Source organism: Argentina silus, assembly GCF_951799395.1.
Source record: "Argentina silus genome assembly, chromosome: 6".
Lineage (NCBI taxonomy): Eukaryota > Metazoa > Chordata > Actinopteri > Argentiniformes > Argentinidae > Argentina > Argentina silus.
Window position 1 is genome coordinate 14,262,335 of NC_139660.1, and position 22,340 is coordinate 14,284,674.

At 42.9% G+C, this 22,340-nt stretch overlaps 2 protein-coding genes across 3 annotated transcripts in view; one reads left to right on the top strand and one right to left on the bottom strand.

Moving 5' to 3' along the window:
• rnf13 (ring finger protein 13) overlaps positions 1-14,158 on the top strand; it is a 31,992-nt gene extending 17,834 nt beyond the window's left edge. For both annotated transcript variants that reach the window (XM_083671791.1, XM_083671792.1), the window contains exons 5-10: positions 3,506-3,593; positions 4,575-4,665; positions 5,466-5,571; positions 5,901-5,994; positions 11,371-11,451; positions 12,449-14,158. In XM_083671791.1, the coding sequence (XP_083527917.1) occupies positions 3,506-3,593; positions 4,575-4,665; positions 5,466-5,571; positions 5,901-5,994; positions 11,371-11,451; positions 12,449-12,813 (825 nt within the window). In that variant the 3' untranslated portion in view covers positions 12,814-14,158. The remainder of the gene's footprint in view (positions 1-3,505; positions 3,594-4,574; positions 4,666-5,465; positions 5,572-5,900; positions 5,995-11,370; positions 11,452-12,448) is intronic.
• Positions 14,159-14,629: 471 nt separating this feature from the next.
• Positions 14,630-21,005, bottom strand: pfn2b (profilin 2b). Its single transcript, XM_083671793.1, has 3 exons — positions 20,703-21,005; positions 18,187-18,379; positions 14,630-16,516 (listed from the first exon to the last, which is right to left on the bottom strand). The coding sequence occupies exons 1-3, from the start codon at positions 20,829-20,831 to the stop codon at positions 16,419-16,421; spliced, it is 420 nt and encodes a 139-aa protein (XP_083527919.1). The 5' UTR covers positions 20,832-21,005; the 3' UTR covers positions 14,630-16,418.
• Between the last annotated feature and the right edge of the window lie 1,335 nt (positions 21,006-22,340).

Sequence of the window (22,340 nt, forward strand, 5' to 3'; positions counted from 1 at the left end):
AAACATTTGCAGATGCTCGGTTTCAAGCTCTTAGTTGCATCCCAGAGTGCTGTTACCACATCAAAACATCAAGAAGCAGGACGTGCCCCACACACACTGTGGTCTATGAAGCATCATACACAGCTTATTAACCCCCACCAAGCTTCACAGAGACCCTTCATATCTATTCAAGGTTATTCTTTAACTAACCTTGGCCGAGTTGAAAATTGAAAACCCGTCTTTTTCTTAACTGTAGAATATAGTTCAGACGTGTAGAGTTCAATAGGCGTAGAAACGCACACCATTAAATGATTATGTTTTGTCGTCTCCATGGGATTATTGTAATTAAGTGGCTGTGTGTGTGTGTGTGTGTGTGTGTGTGTGTGTGTGTGTGTGTGTGTGTGTGTGTGTGTGTGTGTGTGTGTGTGTGTGTGTGTGTGTGTGTGTGTGTGTGTGTGTGTGTTCCTTGTAAGGGTTCAGGTCTCTGTTGAGCCCCCCCCTCTCTCTTTCTGGTTCCGCAGTCTCAGGAATGCACTGAATGTCCTTATCTCTGCCCATACAAACATTCTGTGCGCCAGCAAGGTTGAATTCCTCTCAGATTCCAGCCAGACCACATGCTGGCATCAGAGGAGAGAGGGCCTGAATGGCTGTTCACTAGCACACAAAAACCTTAGAGAACACTTAAAAAAAACGTAAAGTAACCTTTGTCATCATATCATAATATTGTCAACATTCCATAGAGAAAGCTTTTTTGGGGGCACAAAATCTCTTATAGACACAATAAAATATGCAAATACATATTTACTGTCCATGTTTACATGGAAAAGGCCAGCATAGACCATAGCATCATAGGGTGTCACAGGGAGTTGGCTCATGTTGAGGTGGTCGACACAGACAGTGGGTGGCCAGCTTGTAGGACAGTGAGAGTGTGGTAATGGCCTCCTGCTCTATCCAAAGTATAGGTTCTGGGGAGAAGATGTTTTCTCATTGGCGACTTTTCATGCAGTGGGAATGAAGGGGGTGGGGGTGAAACTGCGACAGAGCCTGTTAGACTTAACAAGAATCAGCTGCTAGCTTGCGCTCTCTGTCTCTCCTCAAAGGCAGCCTTACAAAGATGGAGACACACACACATTATGGTCAGTGTTGGCTATGAGCAGCCACATAAAGACACACACAACAATTCCTGTGTCAATGACACCCGCTATCGTAGACGTACACTGTAGCCATTGATGCACACAATATACCCTCACAGCCAAACACACAGGCTTACAAAGCTCTGCCTGCCAGTACTATTGTATACACACTCATATTCCTGTGCAGAAAATCACAGTGACAAACACACAAAAGCCAGGCCTGGACTGAGCTGTTAACGTCTGTCTGGATTCACTGAAACAAAACCTCCCCCTCCCTCTCGTGTCTTTGAATGAACTGACTAGCATTAACTGCACAGTGTAAGTAGAGTGTAGCCAGAGAAATAGTAAATACTCTCTTGGGTTTAGCTCTAGCCTAGCCACAGGGCTAACAAGCTAGCGCTAGGCTATCGCTAGGTGGCTGTGGTGCCGTCAGTGGATGTTGTTGGGAGGGGGGGGGGGGGGGGGGGTTCAGTATGCCATACAACACCGCAAGCTATGAGAGCACCTATCCATTATTCATCTCAACAGATGATGTGCCCTGCTCTAGCTCTATCGGCTCAGAGCAAGCTCAGAGAGTGTGACAGAGGGAAACTGATTTCTCACCCCTATTCTTTACATGGTACGCTCTCCTACGCATCACTGTCTCACTTTCACCACTGTGGTGGGGTGAACGTTTACCACAAGGGTAAGACGTCTACATCCAGATAATTGATAAAGAAATTCTGAACTAGGTATTAGCGTCAGTCTGTTTTCAGCTATGTTCGATCTAGGATGTTTTCATTGATTCCGATATCGAATATGATGATGATAATGATGGCACATGATTTGTAGCATCCTTCATCTGCCTGCTGCTTACAAAAAAATCTTTATTGAGAACAACATATTTGGAATGGTCTTATAGCTTTGACAACCCAGGGTTTCTGTAGTAGTTAACGCTACGAAATACAATGAGGGGGTCTTGGCTTCTACTGTATATGGCTATTAGAGAGTAGCAGCTGCACCCAGAGTGTAGTGCAAACAGCACACACAAACACACACACACACATACACACGGTGTATGCTGTCAACACTCAAGCTGCAAGCTGTAGCATGTTCATGTGCAGTACTGATGGGCTTAAATCTCGAGAGAGGAAGAGAAAAAAGATTGCTTTTGAGATTTGCTCTTTGATTATTGACAGTGAGAACATAGTGGTGTGTTTATGCAACAATTGGGCTGTAGCTAAAAGCTGCATGTGCATGTGTGTGAGAAGCTACATACCACAGCAGGGATAGAGACGAAAATCCCTCTGTAGTTTTCTACACTTACTGTGACAGTCTTCTGCGGTTTGGCTGTGTATTCAATGTGACGAGAGGAAATAGTGCCATTTTACACACACACACACACACACACACACACACACACACACACACAAAGCTCTCTCTCTACAATAGCACATGCCATCTCAGCCATTCTGAACTAACTATAACAGGTTGCCAGCCCAGCCATGATCCACACAGGCCCTGTAGTAAAAGGCCAAAAACTATAAATGTCTCAACGAAATGGCTACCAAACAGGAAATACTTAAACTAAGCATTGATACAGTTACAGTATATGTATAAGTAAGCCTCTTTTTATTCCCAGTCCCTTAGCAAAATGTGAATTATCACATGGTTTTGTTATTGCCCCTTCTTCCCTCTCTCATATCAAGTGTTTCCTGTTTTGCAGGTTCAGTTATGTTAGAGAGGGGCACCAATGTTTATCACCGGGTTTCTCTTGAGAGCATTTTAAACATATGCAATTGAGTGGTTTGTGGTGAAATGTCAAACTCTGTACCGATAGAGCTGTAGCACTCTTAGATCCTATTGGATAGCCTATTTGGATAGTCCTATTGGCCTTACAAGTTTATTTTCAGTGCACCACCACCTGGCTCAGTTGGTAGAGCATGGCGCTAACAACGCTTAGGTTGTGGGTTTGATTCCTGCTGGGACCATATATACTGAAATGTATGCACTCACTGCAATGTAAGTTGCTTTGGATAAAAGCGTCAGCTAAATGGCATATATTATATATTATTATATAGATCCATGTTGACAAGTAAAACAAAACAAACAAAACAACAACAAAAAACAGCTGATTTGCCAGTTGTCTCAATATGCTCAATGTGGATTGTTTAGTTATCCATGGGAATCTAGAGTATGGGTGATGGGAGTTTGACTTGGAGATGCTTGACAATGGTATGGGGGTCAGGGGTCAGTCCTACATTTACTAGAATGTGATGCTGGGGTCACCTGGTCAATGGGCTCTATGATGCTGTGCTGTGGGGTCCTAGAGAGTTCAGTGTTTTGGGTGGGGGTGAGGGGGCCCAACACATACGAACCAACACACTGAACACAAAGGTTTTGTCTCCCCCAAGGTCCTTAACGCCCAGAAGGCTGGGTACAAGGCGGCCATTGTTCATAATGTGGACTCTGATGACTTAATCAGCATGGGATCCAATGATCGTAAGTTCTCCTCCCTCCTGCAACAAACACACACAAACATGCAGCACAGTCGTCTGCTCATGTGTCTCCCCATTGGGACAATATAGCTTTGATTCCCAAGCCAGAGGCCGGAGCACCCGGAATAGCTAGAGCTGCAGCAACCTCAGTCCCTCTCCGACTCCTAATGTTGTTGTGGAGGAATGTGGTGGTGCCCTGCAGTACGTCTCCAATGTTTCAACACCATCCAAACAGATCCCTCTGCCCATAAATGAATTGTGCCTTAGTCTAGCTGGCTACCATCCTATGATGGAGTATTTAGTTCTGGGAAGGATATCTGTGCAATTTCTCCTATCTCACTAGTTCCATTTTATTCTGAGGTCACAGACCATTCCCACCCAATCCGATGCTGATTGCAATTCCTTTTACCTATTTGCAGATAACTTTCACCAGCTTTTGAGGTATATTAATGATGCAGACCTTCTTAGAAATCATGGTGCTGGAAAAAAAATTAATGTAAAAACCAAAAACAAATATTGAAATTGCTGGTTTCAATGTGCATTATTTTGGCGACCAGCAGTTGGCGATTTGAGTAGTTATTATTGTTACACATGGCATAAAACTTCGGCCATGACATTTCGGTCAACCAGGGTTTTGTTGGCCTAACAATATTAATATGCCCACATAGTCCTGCATGAGCAGAATCATGAAGTAGACAATGGGCATCACCACCAAAGGCACTCAAAACATGCCCATCTGACAGATTTAAATGGTTGTGGTTGCCAATGGTTGTGGCTGATGTGAACCCTCCTAAATATTTCATTTCAAAGACCTAGATGTTGAACAATGGTTCAACGTGTACCGCAAACAAGCCTATTTTTGTATATTTCTGATAGCTGACTCTTAATCGTAAGTTGTTGTTTGAAACTTAATGTTGTTTCATGATGGTCTAGGATTTTGGGCATAGACATTTGTATTAATAGCTTTTCCTCCTCTCCCTTTTAGTGGATGTTTTGAAGCAGATAGACATTCCTTCTGTATTTGTGAGTGAAGAGACTGCCAACTCTCTGAAGGAGGACTACACATATGAAAAGGGGTGAGTCTGGACCAAAAGCTTATTTCCATGTCTATCAAGACTGAGGCTAATTCAAGCCCAAGACATCAGAGGTACTCAAACCGGCTTACTCTGGGCTCTATTAGAGTCTTTTCTTAACAAATTGTTAAGCGTTATTGCTTAAAAATACAGGTGATAGTCCAATATTTATTTTTTTCTTTGAAAAGACCACCCTTGACTGGGTTTTTATGTCTGTTTGCATTATTATGTCATAATGACCACAATTTATGTGATGGCGTCATAAAGTAGAGGATCTGTCTCAAGCTGTGGTATCACTTTCTCAACACTCTGCTGAGGTGATAATGTGGGAATGAAAATGTCAGAGCCCCAAAATAGCCTGTAGGAGACGGTATGGCATTTGGGTTTGTACCACATCTTTTGTACTTGTACTGATGTACTATTATCGTACATTTCTGTCTTTTGCATGGGAATAGTGTATGGTATGCACAAAATTACGTCAGTGTCAACTGAATTAGCCTCCATGTATTTGGGCAATGATGACAGTGAGTGAAGTAAATGGGTGTTATAGCCCAGTAACCCATTATTGAACAGTGTGAAATCTTGTAAAACAGATTGAGAGCTTTATGACAGGACGCTGTGCTGTGAAAAAAAGAAAAACATGAAAGTATATCACCTCATGTGGCAGGCTAAAGATGCATGTGGCAGGCTGTATCGAAACGCTCCTATCGTAAGGCCTCTCTGTAGGTCACTATTATTTAGAGTGTATCTAATGGTCACAAACACTAAAGTCTTATCTCTACAATGGTACTACTGTTTTGCAGGGGTCATGTGGTCCTCATGCCAGACTTCAGCCTGCCTCTGGAATACTACTTGATTCCCTTCCTCATCATCGTGGGAATCTGTCTCATCCTCATTGTAGTTTTCATGGTAGGCAAATAAAGTGCCTCTTGTTAACATAAAATTCAGGTAACAATGTACATTAAGTTGCTCAATATCTGTGTAGTAACGAAGTAAGATGTCATTTAGTTATTGAATTGAAATGTCATATTAATGGATTCCCTTTTTCACTTCTGTAAAAACAAAAACTGAAATTTGTAAATAACTATTATCAAAGCACTACATCAGAATTTTGGCAGTAGCGTGTATAGACTGTTACCCGGTTCAGACCAAGCCTTATGGTATTCATAAGGATTATAGGTGGGGTTAGGGGCTCATAACTCCCGTAGCTGACTGTTGACTTCTCCTTTTTCGCTCAGATCACCAAGTTTGTCCAGGACAGACACAGAGCTCGGAGAAGCCGTCTGCGTAAGGACCAGCTGAAGAAACTCCCCATTCACAAGTACAAGAAAGGTATGTCTGTGCAGAGATTTTAACATCATTGTTAAATAAAGATATAGGCCTCTAGTGTTTGGTTTGCAACATTCCTCTCCAATTTTATCATATCCGTCTCTATATCTGGGAATTCTTGTAATAAAATCTATTGGGAAAGAATGACCCCCATACCCTCTCCTCACTTTGAGTGAATGTATGGATTATTCTCTAAGAGGACTGCTTTAACAGGAGATCAAGTTGCCATTGCAGAGAGAGTATATCTGTGTACATTGGGATTTGTCATTAGAGAACAAAAAGTAAAAATAGTTACCGGCCTACGTTTGTGTCAACAAGATAAAGAATGAATCATATAATCATAACACAGAGGCACATTTAGACTTTATGAGGTTGTAAAGAATGAAAGTATGTTTCACTCACTCCCATATCTACTAGACCGTTATCCTCTGCTTCAGTTAGAAGTTGCCCCGAAACACAGATCCATGATCAGCTCACTCTACCCCAATCCTAAATCCATAAACCCTAAACTGACTTGAGCTCTTCACCATTGTCTAGCTGCACTATGGCCTGTGACAAATGACTGGGTCAGGAGAGTGATGTTATGAATGCCTTATGACACCTCAGTCTGCTTTCGAGCTCTGTGCCTATGAGCTAATCCCATTAATATGGCTTGACTCTATGTTGAAACTGTAGACACAGGACTGACGGTGTGGAATGCTGCTGCGCTATCTCTGACTGGGATGTCTTGATCTAAAATGTCTTGATTACCTCAAGTTTAATGTAGAATAAACTGAAAGTTCTGGACTTAAGAGGTTTTCCATGATGTGTGCCTCTGTCTGTATTTCTTGGCACAAAGTCATTTATGGCATAGTGTTTGCAATGCAAATGTTGTTTTTCAAGCCATGTCTGAAGTTTGTCTACACCTGTGGGCCTCTAAACTCACACTGCCAGTTTGGGGTGGGAAGCCCCTACTTAAAATCTGCTGTTCAGGGAGCGCTGAGGAGCTTCTGGTTAAGTCTGGGTGGCGCATACTAAGTAGCCCCCTTACAGAGCTTATAATGGGGGTTTATTAGGAGACTCCTCCCACTGGCTGTTGGTAGCAGATGCAAGTGCTCTCTGTGGAGAGGCAAAAGAACAAAACACACAGACGAGAGCAGTGTCAGTTGGATGAGCAGCATAGGGGGTGTGTGTGTGCATGTGAGAGTGTGTGAGTGAGTGAGACTGACAGTTTCCGCTGGCTGTTGGCTCACCTGGCTTTGGGCGTTGGAGGGAGTTCAGATGGCCTGGGCACCGCCCTCTCCCTGGCAGTGAGTCAGCCTCTACTTTCCTTATTGCTGTGTTAGGGGATACAAAATGGGGGACACCAAATCTCTACTTAATCACCCCTTAAGCCCTGCACTCCGGATCCCTGCTAACATCGCGGGTTGAAGAATGGGCAGTCCTGTTTTCACTCTCGGAGGCCTGTACCACAAGCAGGAACCCTAATGTTGTCTCATGGATCTCTTTGATAATAAGTGCTTGCAGGTAAGGGGAGGGAGTCTCAATGACAGAGATTTAGTTTTCTTTTACTAAACTATGTTCTGATGGGTGACATCACTATTTCTGTTGGCCTACCAGGCCTCAGGGAGTATGCCAACCTTGTTAGGTGATCTTGGTAGGCTGAGGCTTTGTATGCCATTGCCAGCCCAGCTCGGCACTGAGTCAAAATGGAAAGAGAGCGCTGGTTAGGCTGGCAATGTGTTCCTGGATGGAATGGCATCCCAGTTTCACACTGAAGACTACATGGGACTACTCTCTGCATGGGAGCGATGACAACCGTGAATCACAGAGCTACCTTAAATCACTCGTCAGACCGCCCGGTGTTCATTGTTTACAGTGTGCTGACGTGAATGGATGAACAGCTCTTTACCTTTAATACAGAATGCACGCTCACGTTCTGGAAGCGGGGTATTTTTAGCTTTCTGTAGCACCACTGTGTGACAGGCAGCACAGCGGCTCACACACAGCTGAGTGAGTGCTTCTGAGGCTTGTCTGCTGCTTCTTCCATGACCTCACTCTTCCACTTCTCCCTCCCTTCCCGGCGTTTGGGCAGGGTGCCCGTGCCCAGGGGTCAGTGTGTGGGGTGGGTGGGTGGTTGGTTCAGTGTGGGAATAGTGGCTAATGGTGCCCTCCTCAGCTAAAAGCGATGCTGCTGAGTTGGGTCTCTAGGGTTTTGAACTGATCCTACTGTAAGTAGATGGGGATTTTCTGATGCTGTGTGGGTCAGACCTGGGTTCAAATAGTATTTGTTCTCTTTCAAATGCTTTAGCTGTGATTTGAGCTTGCCTGATGCGAAGTGTGTGTGTGTGTGTGTGTGTCTGAAAGACCAGGCCTGTCACTAAGGGCACCAGTCATCAGTTGGTTAACTACTGCAAAAATATTAAGTGAAGACAGGAACCACGCGCCGCAATGATTTAATTTGATCCAACTTTTGGACACTCGCCTCCGTGTCCCTTACCCTCGTGTGGCTGTAGTCTACTGTCAACGCTGTTTTGATGCTAATGCTTAGCTAATTGTGTCATTTCAGTGGTGTGAGCCTATTCTCTGTCTGTTTTTAGGCCTCTTCACAGTAGCAACACTAGGCTAATCCTAGCGCACAATGTGTAGGCAACTGATACAATTATACCCCCGCTAGTGCTAATATGCATGCATTAATTCCCTTAAATGAGCATTGCAGGCTTTTCTGGGTAGGACATGACATGTGGACGAGATGCTAGCTTATTAGCCTGCTGTATTGGATGTGTGCCATGCTGGTGTGAGTATGATGTGTCTAGCCTACAGCGCTAATGAGGAATTTGGCAGGAGATTAGAAATGTGGGCGTAGGATGATGCCAGACTTGCATGTCTGGAGATGCAACTCCACAGGCAGAATACATATACAGAGCACAAAAGGAGTCTCTGAATAGGTTACAATACCCATCAGTGCAGTGTAATTAGTGCACAATACTTGTTTGAAGAGTATAATACATGTTGACCGTTTTGAAATACTGGCTATAACAACATTTCAGAGTGCAGTACAACGTTGCCTGTATATTGACATTAGCTAGCGTTATTGCTAGCCCTTGCATCATCCACAGTTAGTTGGTTGGAGGCTCAACATGTGACAGTGTGCATTTCGGTTGGCTTTCTGGTTCTGGTTAAGGCGGAGGGGCACAGCTGTGTATGTGGTTTCACCACCAGACGGTAACCAGACATGGAAACCTTAGATTTGGCAGTACCAGAGAGAGAGAGACACACAGACAGAAGATACATGGATGGATGGATGGATGGATTGCTAAAACAAGGGGCTTCTCAGCCTTTGAAGACTGCTCAACTCAAGCTGATGCCCCATTGCTGTGTGTCTGAGAGGGACCGGGCTCTCCCTCTGACCCTTGCCCTCCCGTCTCTCCCCGGGGCTCTCTGACTGGAGGACTGGCCACTGATGAGTCACACTGTTCTGCTCTGTCCCAGCCCTGGGCTGAGTGCTGACCACACACACACACACACACACACACACACACACACACACACACACACACACACACACACACACACAAAAAGCAGCTGCAGTGGCTTAGACGCTGTGTGTGAGGCATGAGGAGGGTGATACAGACATGCCCCTCTCAGTCACAGTACACTGCCTTCACTGAAAGTTGCCACAGGCTTACTGGCTCTCTTTCTCTTTCTCTCTCTCTCTCTCTCTCTCTCTCACACACACACACACACACACACATATACACACACACCTTGTTCTGATTAGTTCAGTAGGGCAGCGTGATTCCTCTTGAGATCCAGGGAAGCTGGCTGACTGGAGCAAAATGGAGGACTTCTGTCACATTCTGACTTCTTTGGTTTGAGCTATTGGCCTCCACACCTCTTAGTGGTGTCTTTTGATGACATGATGTCATACGCAAGTGGGACAACTAACTTGCCAAACAAACCTTACAAAGTATCTGATTATCACAGATCAATTGGTTATACAGACATTGTAGACATTACCTTGAGCTGGTGGTAAACGTTAATCATTCATAACTTATTTTGATTGAGAAATTTCCACGAAGTGGAGTGAGTAATACCCACACCACCTCCTTTGATCAGCCTGAGTGGTTTAATCCCTTTCGTTAATGAGGAATGACAACACTGACCATGAGTTACAGTTGAACACTTGAATTGCTTGGAATCATCTATAAACTTGAAAAAGACAAAAAAATGGATTATATAAGGTTCTACATATGATAATGTATCAGAAAACAAGACTGGGAAATACACCAAGTGGATTTCTTTCTTTATATATGTTAAATGTGTTAAATGTTGCTTTGGCTAAGTTAACATGGCCAATGATTGAATATCATTGTGTTTGTGAATAAATGAATATCCCTTTCCATTAAAAAGCTCAGCTCAGTATACTGTATCTTAGCAGCACACCACACACCCTTTTGAGTTTGCTGTCTTGAACTGTTTGCTTTGCTAGTGCTCAACTTCCCTCAGAATAGCCTAGTGCCATAGCTCGGAGTGTGATCCATGCCTTTGTAAACATTCCCTCTCTTACCTGTCCTGTCCAGCAGAGAGAGAGAGAGAGAGAGAGAGAAAATAGAGGAAGTGGGAGAGAGAGAGAGAAAATAGTGGGAGAGAGAGAGCAAAATATTTAGAGAGGATGATCAGAAAACACAGAGAGAGAGTGAGAGAGAGGGAGGAAAGTTCAGAGAAAAATAGAGATTGAGAGTCGCTGACGTACAGGGAGGGTGGGGGGGAGACGATGTGACTCCCCATCCTTATACGGTCACATGTAGCCCTGGCACTGGTACTGAGAGCAAGGAAAACATGCTCATTTAGAGCTTACATAAACACTGTCCCACTTCCCTGCACCACCTCCTCGCTAGGGAAAGGGAAGGGAGAATGTTGTGGAATTTGAAAGGGGGTGCGTTCCGAATTCCTGGGCTTTTAGAGGGCCCAGCAGCCAGGGCCACCTCCTCCGGAACGTCAGGACTCAAAAAGGAAATGCAGCTTGCTCCGTTTGGCAGCTACCCTACCTGGTGGGAATGTCTGGGGAGCCATTTTGGAGAGTGAGGGAGCTTAATCTGAGATGAATGTAGGAAATGACCTGTGTGTGGAGGTATGACTTTACAGTAGTGAGGCTCATCTCATTATTAAATGAACGTACAAACCTCAGAGAATGAGAACGGCTTTATTAGGACTTCCATCCATAGGATGGCATTAACCCATTCTATCACTGAAATGAAGTATTTCAAAGTAGATTTTCAATGTCATTAAGGTTTTTGCCACTTTTCTTTTGTAGCACAGATATAGCCCATACACGGGTGGGGGGTGGGGGTGTTGTTTCAGGAGAGTTGCTACTCACCGTGTCTCTTTTTGACCCAGGGGACTCCTATGATGTGTGTGCTATCTGCTTGGATGAGTATGAGGAAGGAGACAAGCTCAGGGTCCTGCCCTGCTCTCATGGTGAGTCTAGCACTGCATGCCTACACTGTGCCCTCTCTACCCTATACCCACTCAGAAACCTGCCCCCTATGTCTACCTAGCACCCTCCCAGCATCTACTACATCTACTTCTATGAGAACACTTTATATATGGTGGTCCATATGGCCTCTCTGATTCAGTATGTCATTCACAGTTGTAGTACTTAGCACTGTAAGTCCATAATAGTACGATAAGTTAAGTCCAAGGACTGAACACTATCAGTCCATGTGATGTCTCAGTGGGAGTGAAAGGGTTCAACTGCACCCTGTGCTGTTCCTGGAACTGTGCCGATCTGCATAATCTGAGGAATCATCCATTTGGCTCTGGTTCACGTTGCTGCATCTAACACATTACTGGCCTGGCTAGCCGTGTCCCATTCTTAGAACACCACCCCAAGTAATGGAACTTCAAACGTTGAATGAATTGTCCATGAGTATTCATATTTCACACATGCACACACACACACATTTAAATGTAGCCACAAGCAAATCAAAACAAATGTAAATGTTTGTTGCAAATCAAGAGCTTTGCCATTACTGTAATGTTTTAATGAACCAAGTAAAAGAAGTGTACAGTCAACATGTTGTCCCCCACGAATGATGTAGGGCCCCTCCTTATGTGAATTATTCAAAACTGACAGATAATCCTCCTTTGTAAGTCTATTAGGGTTATATCCTTGAATTGAAATGTATTAAGATGGCTTTTCCTTTGAAATGTATACAATCTATAGGGGTAATTTTACTGTTCAAAAGTTATCCATGTCAGGTTTTGTCAGATTTAGACTTTGTACAACATTCACACAACGAGTACATAAGAGTCCACACCCCTTGGATGAGCTTGTGTTTGTACTTTCACCTTTGATCTACCACCTGAGCAATGAGTTTCCAGAGAAACACCTATGTACTTTGCACTAAGACCTATAGGTTGGCAGATACACTGACCTTTTCATCTGGGTTGCTCTCTCTTTCCACACCTACAGCTTACCACAGCAAGTGTGTAGACCCCTGGTTGACCAAGACCAAGAAGACATGTCCTGTGTGCAAGCAGAAGGTGGTCCCCTCGCAGGGTGACTCTGACTCTGACTCTGAGGAGGGCGACAGCGGGCCGGAGGAGAACGAGGAGGTGTCGGAGAGCACCCCTCTGCTGCGCTCCCTGGCCTCCACCAGTGCCCACTCTTTCGGCACCATGTCAGGGGCGTCACGCTCCGAGCCTGACCAGGAGTCCTCAGAGTATGAGGACGATGATCTGGACACCAGCGACAGCGAAGAGGAGGTTACCGTGGAGACGGTGGTGGTGCAGCTGCTGCAGCCCCGCCCCGATGACCACGAACTGCCCCGCGCCTGAGTGATTGATGGACAGACGGATGTATAGGTCACCAAGCCCCGCCTTCCCTAACCTACCTACAGCCTCACGGCAGCAGAGACTCACGTCGGAGGCGTAGCCGAAAGGAATTTGTGTTTAATTTACGTCACTGCTTAATAAAATATATTTTGTCTCCTCCCTCTCAAGTAAGAATGCAAATCACAATAATTATCCTGTTTTTTTAACCTAATTGCTGGGGGGCGGGACAACGTGCTGATTGTGTGTCCAGATGACAAAAATGTCATCCTGTGTTTTGGGCTAATTGGTACAGATTTCACAGGAAGATTACCGCAGTTGGTGGTATAGTGTATAGTAGTCAGTATGGGGTGGTACCCAGCAGATGTCCTCAGCGGTATCCACTGTGAGAGGGGGCTCAAATGACCTTGCGTCAAAGAGCATGCTTGACAAACTGTGAGGGAGGTATGCATTGTGTATATATAATGTATAGATCACCATATGTAACATCTCTTAATTTTGATTATTTTGTAGCCTGCATATCTGTATGCCTCTGTATCAGAAGGTGGGGAAGCTAAAAAAAAATATCCTAATATTGTATATACTCCTGCTGCATAGGAAGATCTTAATCAAATTACTATGCAGCATCCTTTTGTAAAATTTAACTGACATTTTCCATGTGAATATATAGAAATGGAAGACAGTGGTTTTGCCTATTTGTTTCTTGTCTGAGATCCAGGGTGCAGCGTGTGATTCTGCTGCGACTGTTACGTTGACATGCAGTCAAAATAAAGCCAAACCTGTGTAGGAGCTGCATTCAGCCAAAGGAAGATAAAGTGTAGTGTTTCTTCACACCATGTTATGGTTAACCTCACAGAAGTCATGTGAAATAGAGGGGGTGGAGAGGTCTTTGTTCTGAGACTACCAATGGGTGTATTCAGTCGGGTGAAACGTACAGAGCTATGCAGATAGAAATGTGAGGTGTAGAGCTGTATATGACTCCCTTGTCTGCAGACGCACATACCAGTTCTACACAGCACATTTATATCTGAATGTTCTGTAACGTTCCAACCTCTTGAACAGGCACCAGGTCTACTTCATTTGGCTGCTCAAGACCAATCACAGACCACTTCCCTGAAATTTGAGATGTCATTGGTGGATAGCTCTTGCAATATGTATTTGGTCCACTATCATTTTAATACTGTAGTAGTAAGTTCTACAAGTGGAATTTATTTTCTAACATGGCTTGAACTGTTCTGTTAAGTCCTGTTGCCTTTCTTTTTTGAGTTGATGTATTGTCTTGTAAATGTCTTATGCTCACCCATGTCTGTACTCAATCTAATTTCACTTCAATAAAGAAAACAGCACTTTTGTTCGTCCACCATTTACCAGCATGACACTCCACTAGTATAATTATGCTGTTTTGTTATTCGACAGTTCAGGACATGCAGAAACAGAGCTACTATATCAGTTAGCCACCCATTATAAAGTAGAACACCACCAGGCATTGATGTTAAAACAATCATACTTGGAGACAACACAGTGGCCTATATCCCTAACAATGACAAATTAATACATTCATTTCAGTGTTGAAACTCTACAGGTCTTAATATATTTGACATCCTAATCCTTAACTACAGGCTGTATTGTAATGAAAAGAATGCAGACAATTAACAAATTGCATTTAACAAAAGAGCATTTCAGTTGAACACTTTTTGTCCTCTGCCAGAATTGCAGCCAACCTCCTGACCAATTTAACAGCCTAGTTCTGCTTCTCTAACTCAAAAACTCCTCCTGAGCAATAAGTGCATTTAAAAGCTAGCAAGAAAGCACACACAACTGATCTGGTTGGAATAAATTTATTTGATCTGTCTGTAAACAAGGTGATAAATCAATTTATGGCATTTCTTGGTTTATGCATATGAAATCAGATGTGTTAGACTGTATCCCAGATGTAAGAAAAAGGTGTGGGGAAATAAATGAACAGAAATCTGCAAAGAAGATTTTAATCAGTACACATATCCCACAAGGCCTGAACATTGGAGCTGATGCTTATACATCCCTAAAAAAGTGCCAATGAAATGACTCCTTATTGGGCAGCGGTTAAAACCCATCTCACAATAGCAACAGATCTCTCTCTACATTATGGCACAGGATACACAGGTTTTGTATTAAGTTTCCACAAGACAACCAAAGTGTTCTTATTCCAACCAATCCCATCTCCCATTAAATTGTGTCATTTCTACTTATTCTTTTAAGTTCTTTTCAATTGGACATTACATTTAGTACCGAGCTTGAACAGACAGTTTGATACCACATCTTAGTTGATGACTAGAGAACAAGGCAATTTATTCCACAGTTTTGTTTCTTCACACAGCATGGGTTTACAAATGCAGTAATTCATTTCTTTAAAAAAATGCAAAAAAGTTGACAAATGAGGAGACTGCGTTTTCCTTCACCAACCACCTCATCCCCCACCCACCCCACCATCGCAGCTTTATCTGTAGTCATATGATAGTTTGGTTTTCATGTTAGTGTTTTGCCATCAGCAGAAAGATGAGGCTAGCAGTCATCCTACACAATGATTTAGAGCAATTGTATGAATACCCAAGCTGCGACTAAAATTGGTCCTATGAAAAAAATTCAAACTGGACACACTCCAGATGGTTATGCTGGGATATCTACTGACCAAAATGGCAGCCTTTTCAAAAAAAATAAAAATAAAAAAGGAAATATATTACAGGAGCTGGCAAACAATAGTTTAAGTGCCTGAGCCATTGTAACGATGGAATGTCCATGGGGTTCATGTTCGGTCAGGGAGGTCATGAAGAGGGCGTGGGAGGAGATTCTACCTGCATCTCAACATTGACTGTTTTGCCATTCGACTCAAATCAATTACCAAACTGATAGCCTGTCAGGACTGCTTCCACACATAACCCCCCCTCCCCCAAATCATTCAGTACAGAGTAGTGAGACTGAAGGGAGAGGGGGCAATGAGGGACTTTAAGGTGTAGTGGTTGGTTAATGGAGTGGAGTATGTCTCCTGTGTACTGATGGAGTGTCACCTAATTTTAACAAACAGGATGGGAAGGGAGAAGACATTTGGCAGGAGTTACAGGGCGCGCGTGAGGGGGGGGTAATTCAGTAGGCTCAAAGATATGCATGCAGTTTCCCCTCCCAGACATGCTCTAGAAAAGGAAGACTATATGAGCTTGGTTACAGCTCAAGTGCTCCAAAGGCATCGGCTGCTCATGGACTGAACTACCGGGCACCATCATAACACAAAATCTAACTTCTTGAATTTAGGTTTCCTTCACTTTATTAGAGTTTTCACTGAGCATTGGACTAAAATGGTGCAGGTCTTAAAAGTACAGATTTGTCACAATGTCCTGTTAACAACATGCTCATCTTCAACTATGGTGCAACAGTAGTGCTAGAATGGGATAGAGTACACAGTGTGAATGCATAAAGATGACTGGGAAAGGACAAGAGAATGGGGGAATAACACAAAAAAGGGGAACAAAAAATGGGAGGCGGGGGGGGAATAAGCAACTATCAACTAGAACTGGAAGTACTGTGAAATGCAACAGGGTGGTAAGGGTGAGCTGCTAGGTGGCTGGGCAGAGGCTGCTTTAGTATCCAGACTTCCTCAGGTAGTCAGCCATGTGAAACGCTTTCTTGTTGAGCTGACCTCCATGGACACCTTCCTTTCCCATGACTAAAACCAACGCTGGAGTACACAAGAAAAAAACAAGAACAGAAATGAACAAACATGGTGGTGGGGGGGAAAAATAAACGACTTTCCCCCGCTAAACATGGGGCTACATTGTTGACGTCAGGGTCTTACCCACTTAACCCTGCACTGCTATTAATGCTTCCAGGATTTTTTTTTATGGGACTGCTTGTAGGGAAAATCGGAACAGAAATTTTGGTTTTTGTTTTAATTTTTTTGTGTTTTTCAGTTTCATTTTTTTTTTTTCCTCTACCTAAATTGCACCACTTAGGCTAAATTTCGATTAAACTAGAACCCTGAATCCCTTAAGTATTTTGCCATTGTGTATGCCTTCTTATTCAATCCGCCTCCATGGACCCCTTCTTTGCCCATTACAAACACCAAGACTGAAAGAAAAGAGACAGAGGGGAAATTTAGAAAAGTTCTGAAAAAAGGAAATCAAAGGTTAAAGAAAAGGTAAAATCCAAACGAGCAGGTTGACAGGTCAGGTTAGTATGAAGGAAGACAAAGGAAGCTCATTCATTTTCATGTCACGGCTGTTGGCCAAGGACCGGAAGAAGAAAACATGCAAAGCTGACACTAAAACATCCCTGAACCAGTAAGGGCAATGCATTTCCTTATAACGCTATAAATTCCACTAACAACAGTTGTAACTTAAGTTTGAAGCTTTGTTATCAGTTATTGCTACAGGAAAGTACACACAACAGTGGTAAAGGCCAATTTCTATATGCATATCTTAGCTCCTACTAAATACAACACAGCATGCCAGCAGCAGGGATGGAGAGGAAAGTGAATGCTTCGACTCACTACCACCAACACTATTGCAGTACACATGCAGATTCAGCATGCTTGTAGTACCTCTCCTCAATACATATACCTATATATACACCTACATTGACAGGAACTAAGACACCTACAATTGTGCAGGGTATAATAATTGACACTGAAGAGTAGGTGTGAGGGGAAAATGTGCATAAATTTAAGAGGAAGAATGTGCATGCAATTCAGAAAGATAGGGATAATTCATTGATGGGAGAGGAAGGAGTGAGTTCAGTGGAGAAAAATAAGACCGCTTGTCCTGTGACAGAAAGTCTACAACCTGTGCACTGCAGTAGTAGAGTCATGAACTTACAGCTGCTAGGGATGTGGGAGTATGGGGACCATACAGGCAAAATGAACATCGGCACAACTCACAGGCAACTTGTTTCCCAAACAACTTCAATTGGTCGCTAGTATTGTGGATAATTAGGTTAGCTAGTGGGGACCTTTCTACCTAGCAAAATTATAGCACTTAATATTGATATTACTTCTTGATTGGCTCCATTAAACAGTCCTAAAATTCAAATGTTCCTTTTATATTCATCCCTGACCAAATTAACAATCAAAATGTAAACTGAAAATAATTACAGTTTAGAAGCTTCTTTCCCCAAACAATAAGATAAATACAGCACCTTACATTTACTATGGTTGTATGGTTAATAACATACATCTCTAGATATTAACTACATGTAGCCTTCTCTATTGGAAACGTATTATATATAAATATATATATATTGAGGAAAGGTGAATCAGTATTGTACATGCACACTACAATTACAGCAAAAGTAACCTATGGACTACATACAGTGCTACATGGTTATGCGAGCAGTGACAAAATTGGACATTACCTTTGCCAGCTTTGCCTACAGAAACGTTGTATGTTGGCTCCCCTCCTTGACTCTTTGTCCTGATGTCCATTGTAAAGTCCCCTTCGATGTGGAGGCTGTCTCTGATAACGGAGCACTTCTTTTGGCCTAAGGTCATTCCGTTGCAGAAGAAACCCTCACGGTCCTTTCCTACTAGGATGTCAATTTCTTCAGGCTGTGTTAAAAGATGAGGCATTTATACATCTTACAACAAAGTCTGTTCTTTAACTCAAGTAATAGAGCCAGCATGTCTTAATAAAAATAACTTCTGATCTGATCTGACTGCTTATGAAAAACATGCGAAACAAGTATAAAATCACTGATTAAGGGTAATAAGTAGGCCTATTGGAGTTCCATCGGGTTTCAGGAAAAAATATTGAGTTACACACATTATGAAAAAAGTTGTGGCTTATCGTGGCATATGTGGATTAAATGTGACCATATCTAATACATCTAGGCTACAATTGCAACCGTTAATTGAGCTGGTGACACTTATTGAATACATAATCCAAGTGGACTGTCTAGAAGACACTTTCAAACATGCATCTAGTGAACAAATTCAATATCTAATATACAGCCCTTGTGTATCATGTTCTCACAGGTCTGCTTATGCGACACAATTCGCACATTGTTATGCCATGCAGTCTGTGCGAAGCCAGATTGAGTATAAATTTAAGTTTCGTGCCCAATACAATTGAAGAGAATGGTTTATTCTCGGGTTCCACAAACAGGATTGAGAACAAAAAGGCGTCGCCCTCATACAGAACTGCACAGTCATACAACAGACCCTTCCCTTCCGGAAAAAAATGGGGAACCAAAGAAAGGAATTTTGCGAGTTCAATGAAGCCAGCCTACTATGACATAGCACGGGACATCTAATCATAGCAGTCCAAAAAGTGAGTGCACATTTCACCGCTGCCACATTTTTAAATACTCCAATCGCTTCGCAAGCCAGGCACGACTGATTTAATTTGAAAAATCTAATCATAGGAGATTAGACATGCCATAGCTAACGTTATTAGCTGGCCTCCTCGTGAAAGTTCCCTGAATCGAACGCAGGAACGGCCCACATCCTCCTTCCGGAGTCTCATCTGAAGCCGTTAGCGTTAACTATAGCTAGCTAGACAATCGGCATGTTTACCATGTTAGTGCTCACACATTATTTATTCCACAAACCTGTTTATGTCCAGTGAAACGGCTAACTAATGGTTAGTTTGTAGCAAGTTAGGCTTGTTAGGCAGAGTTGAGCCAGTAGTACGGCTAATGGAACACACCAAAAACATGAAACGTAGCGTTAGCTACCCGGGAAACTAACAAACATGTTCGCTATCATATCTGCTTAACGAATACACAACTGGTCGTCATTACAATCAAATGTCCCATTGCTAGTAGCATGTTACCTTTTACATTGTTGTCAGTTAGCTACTAGCTAGGAACCCAATTGTGGGCCTGGTATTGATGCACATCGTCTCATATTGTTCTGCCGGGGCAAAATGACGTTATACCGAACCTTACTGCAAAACGATTCATTCCTAAATAGGCGACAATAGATTACCAATAGAATAGTTGATTTCCATACTTGCTAGCTAACAAAATGGAGGACATGGGAATTCACATGAGTGGTGGTGCACTGAAAATAAACTCCGAAGGCCAATAGGACTATATACACACAAAAATGAGCGATTTGCGTCGAGCTTTTGTAAACAACGGTTCGCTACGTGCGCTCACACATTTGGATACCATACGATAGAAAATGAATAAAAACGGAGTGGAGGCGCCATCTTGGGAAATAAGAAGGGGTGGCACCGAGGACCTGATTCACAAACGCAACTGCGAATACCGCGGAGGACCTAGCATGGGGCAGTATATACCGTATCCATTGCATGCTACGTAATGGGCCGCTAACTTTGCGTAGCCAGTTATCTTATAATGAATTTCGAATCTGGATGACCGGCCCGATTTCATGTCGTTTTCGCAACACCGCCCTTCTGTAATCCACATTGTCGGCGATACATTAGGCATTGTTTGGTCTTGGGAAACCAAGGGACAATTCAGTTTCTAAATTAAAATCCCTATTTTCACTAGCTATGTGATAGTGAACAACGGAAATTAAAGCTTGCTGGCTTATAATGTTAGCAAGGTTAGCTGCGCGTGCTAGCCTAGGGAAAAGTCCGATGTTTCACAAACTTACCTAGCGGGTTAGCTAGTGTGGAAAAAATAATGTTAGCTATACACAATACACAACATGACTGTCGTGGTGGCCCTGGACATGCTCAACGATATTTAAATAAAGAAAGCTAAAGGTGCTAGGTCGGGCGACTGAACACCGGATACCATGTGTACCAAGGAGGCTCGCCTTATCATTCCATCCCGTCTGGGGGCTTACTCGTTAAGCAAGGCCTTTCACCGTTATTCTCTCAATAAATGAACCCGATCGCATACAATTCAGACATCTTCCTCAGACTACAGAAATGTTGTATTTGTATTAATGTGCTTACCGTTATCATGTTAAAAGTACCACCGGGATACGATGCCCAGACGTATTTGGCGTCCGTGTACCCAACAATGGCGGAGTCCTGGCAGCTGCCATCGTCCATCAGGTTGTCCACGTAGCTTTGCCAGGACATACCTGCGTATTAGTTCAAAGGTTGAAATATGCTTCTAAAATATGTCACAGGTATTCTCGAGCAACACTCAGGTTCGTGCAAGCTGTATTTTCGGTGATTCTGGAGTCTCCTACAGTTCCCCAGCACCGTCACGTCCCCGCTTTCTTCTGGGTATGGGCAACCAAGAGAAGCCACTGCAATCGGTCAGCGCTTGGGTGTAGCCCTTATTAAATCACTCCGCGCAGTCGTTGTTGGGCTGAACTTCATAGAAAATTGTGTAATGTGGCGGAGGAATACAATTGAACAGTTCTAAAGAATGATCTGCACGGTGTCTATTTCTCTTACTTGTCAATGTTACTAGTTTGTATCAATTCCATGTCAATCGCATATAATATTTAACATCAAAAGTATGTTTCAGAATAGTTTGATTTAAATGATTCACGAAATGTGTCTTATGACATGAGGCATAGTAATTCTTTTCCCGCCACGATTTTTTTTTTCTCTAAATCGAAGACCATATCAGTCATCGTAAAATCAGATTGACTCTCCTTCGATAGTTTAATAGACATATATGAGTTGACAAGCATGCGAGGATCACATTTGACCTGTTGTATGTTTTATTGGTGGGATGTAAACATAATGACAACATTCCTTCAGTTTAGAATGTTAACATCCATTGAAATTTCCATATGGAAGATATGCAGTGTAAAACCCAAATCATTTTTGGATACAGAGTGCAAGCATCTTGGCTACTAAACAATAGATGTAGATGTAGATATATTTTCGTTGTGTGCTGTAAATTTAAGCCACATGGGGGGGAAAGACGTTCTGAGTGTAAATAGAGTGATCTTAGGATTCAGTCATCCCTTTGGCTCATTAGTAGTTGTTTCCACTATTGCAGAGTGGCTGTGTTCTTGTCCATCCTTTGCCAGGCGGGGGCCCTTCAAATTACATTTAAGACCCCCAATGACCCCTAAACCCCCTTGTAGAACCAATCACACTCTCTATTCTGACCCTGTTTTTAATTCATGGATTGTGGCACTGTGGTATCACCTTATAGTATCATGACATAGGTAGGTTGTGGGTGGAACTAGGAATATTTGTGATTATCTGCATTTGAGGCCTTCATTTGACTGTTTAAGAATAATTTGAGAGTGTCATATTGGAAACAAAATGTGGTTGTGATATCTTCAGGCCTATTCCTCATGAAATAAGCTTCTGTTTTATAAATGCACACAACTTCCTCCTCTGGCCTTCCAACTGAAATACCTAATCATGTGACAGGCTTTGTTTTTTTCCAGAAAAGTGGGAGGAAACTTAACAACCAACTTTCTACCCCAGAGTAGAATAACAGGCCAGAATTCCTCATGAATTTCACTTCTTCTGTTTGCTATTCAAAAAGTAATTCACAAGAAGGTGGAGGTGATCTCGACAGGAACTTTCTCAATTAGCTGGCCACACCTATGTACACATGAGCTGGTTTCCAGGTGTAGCCCTTGCAACTAGTGCACTGTCAGAAAGTTTGACCAA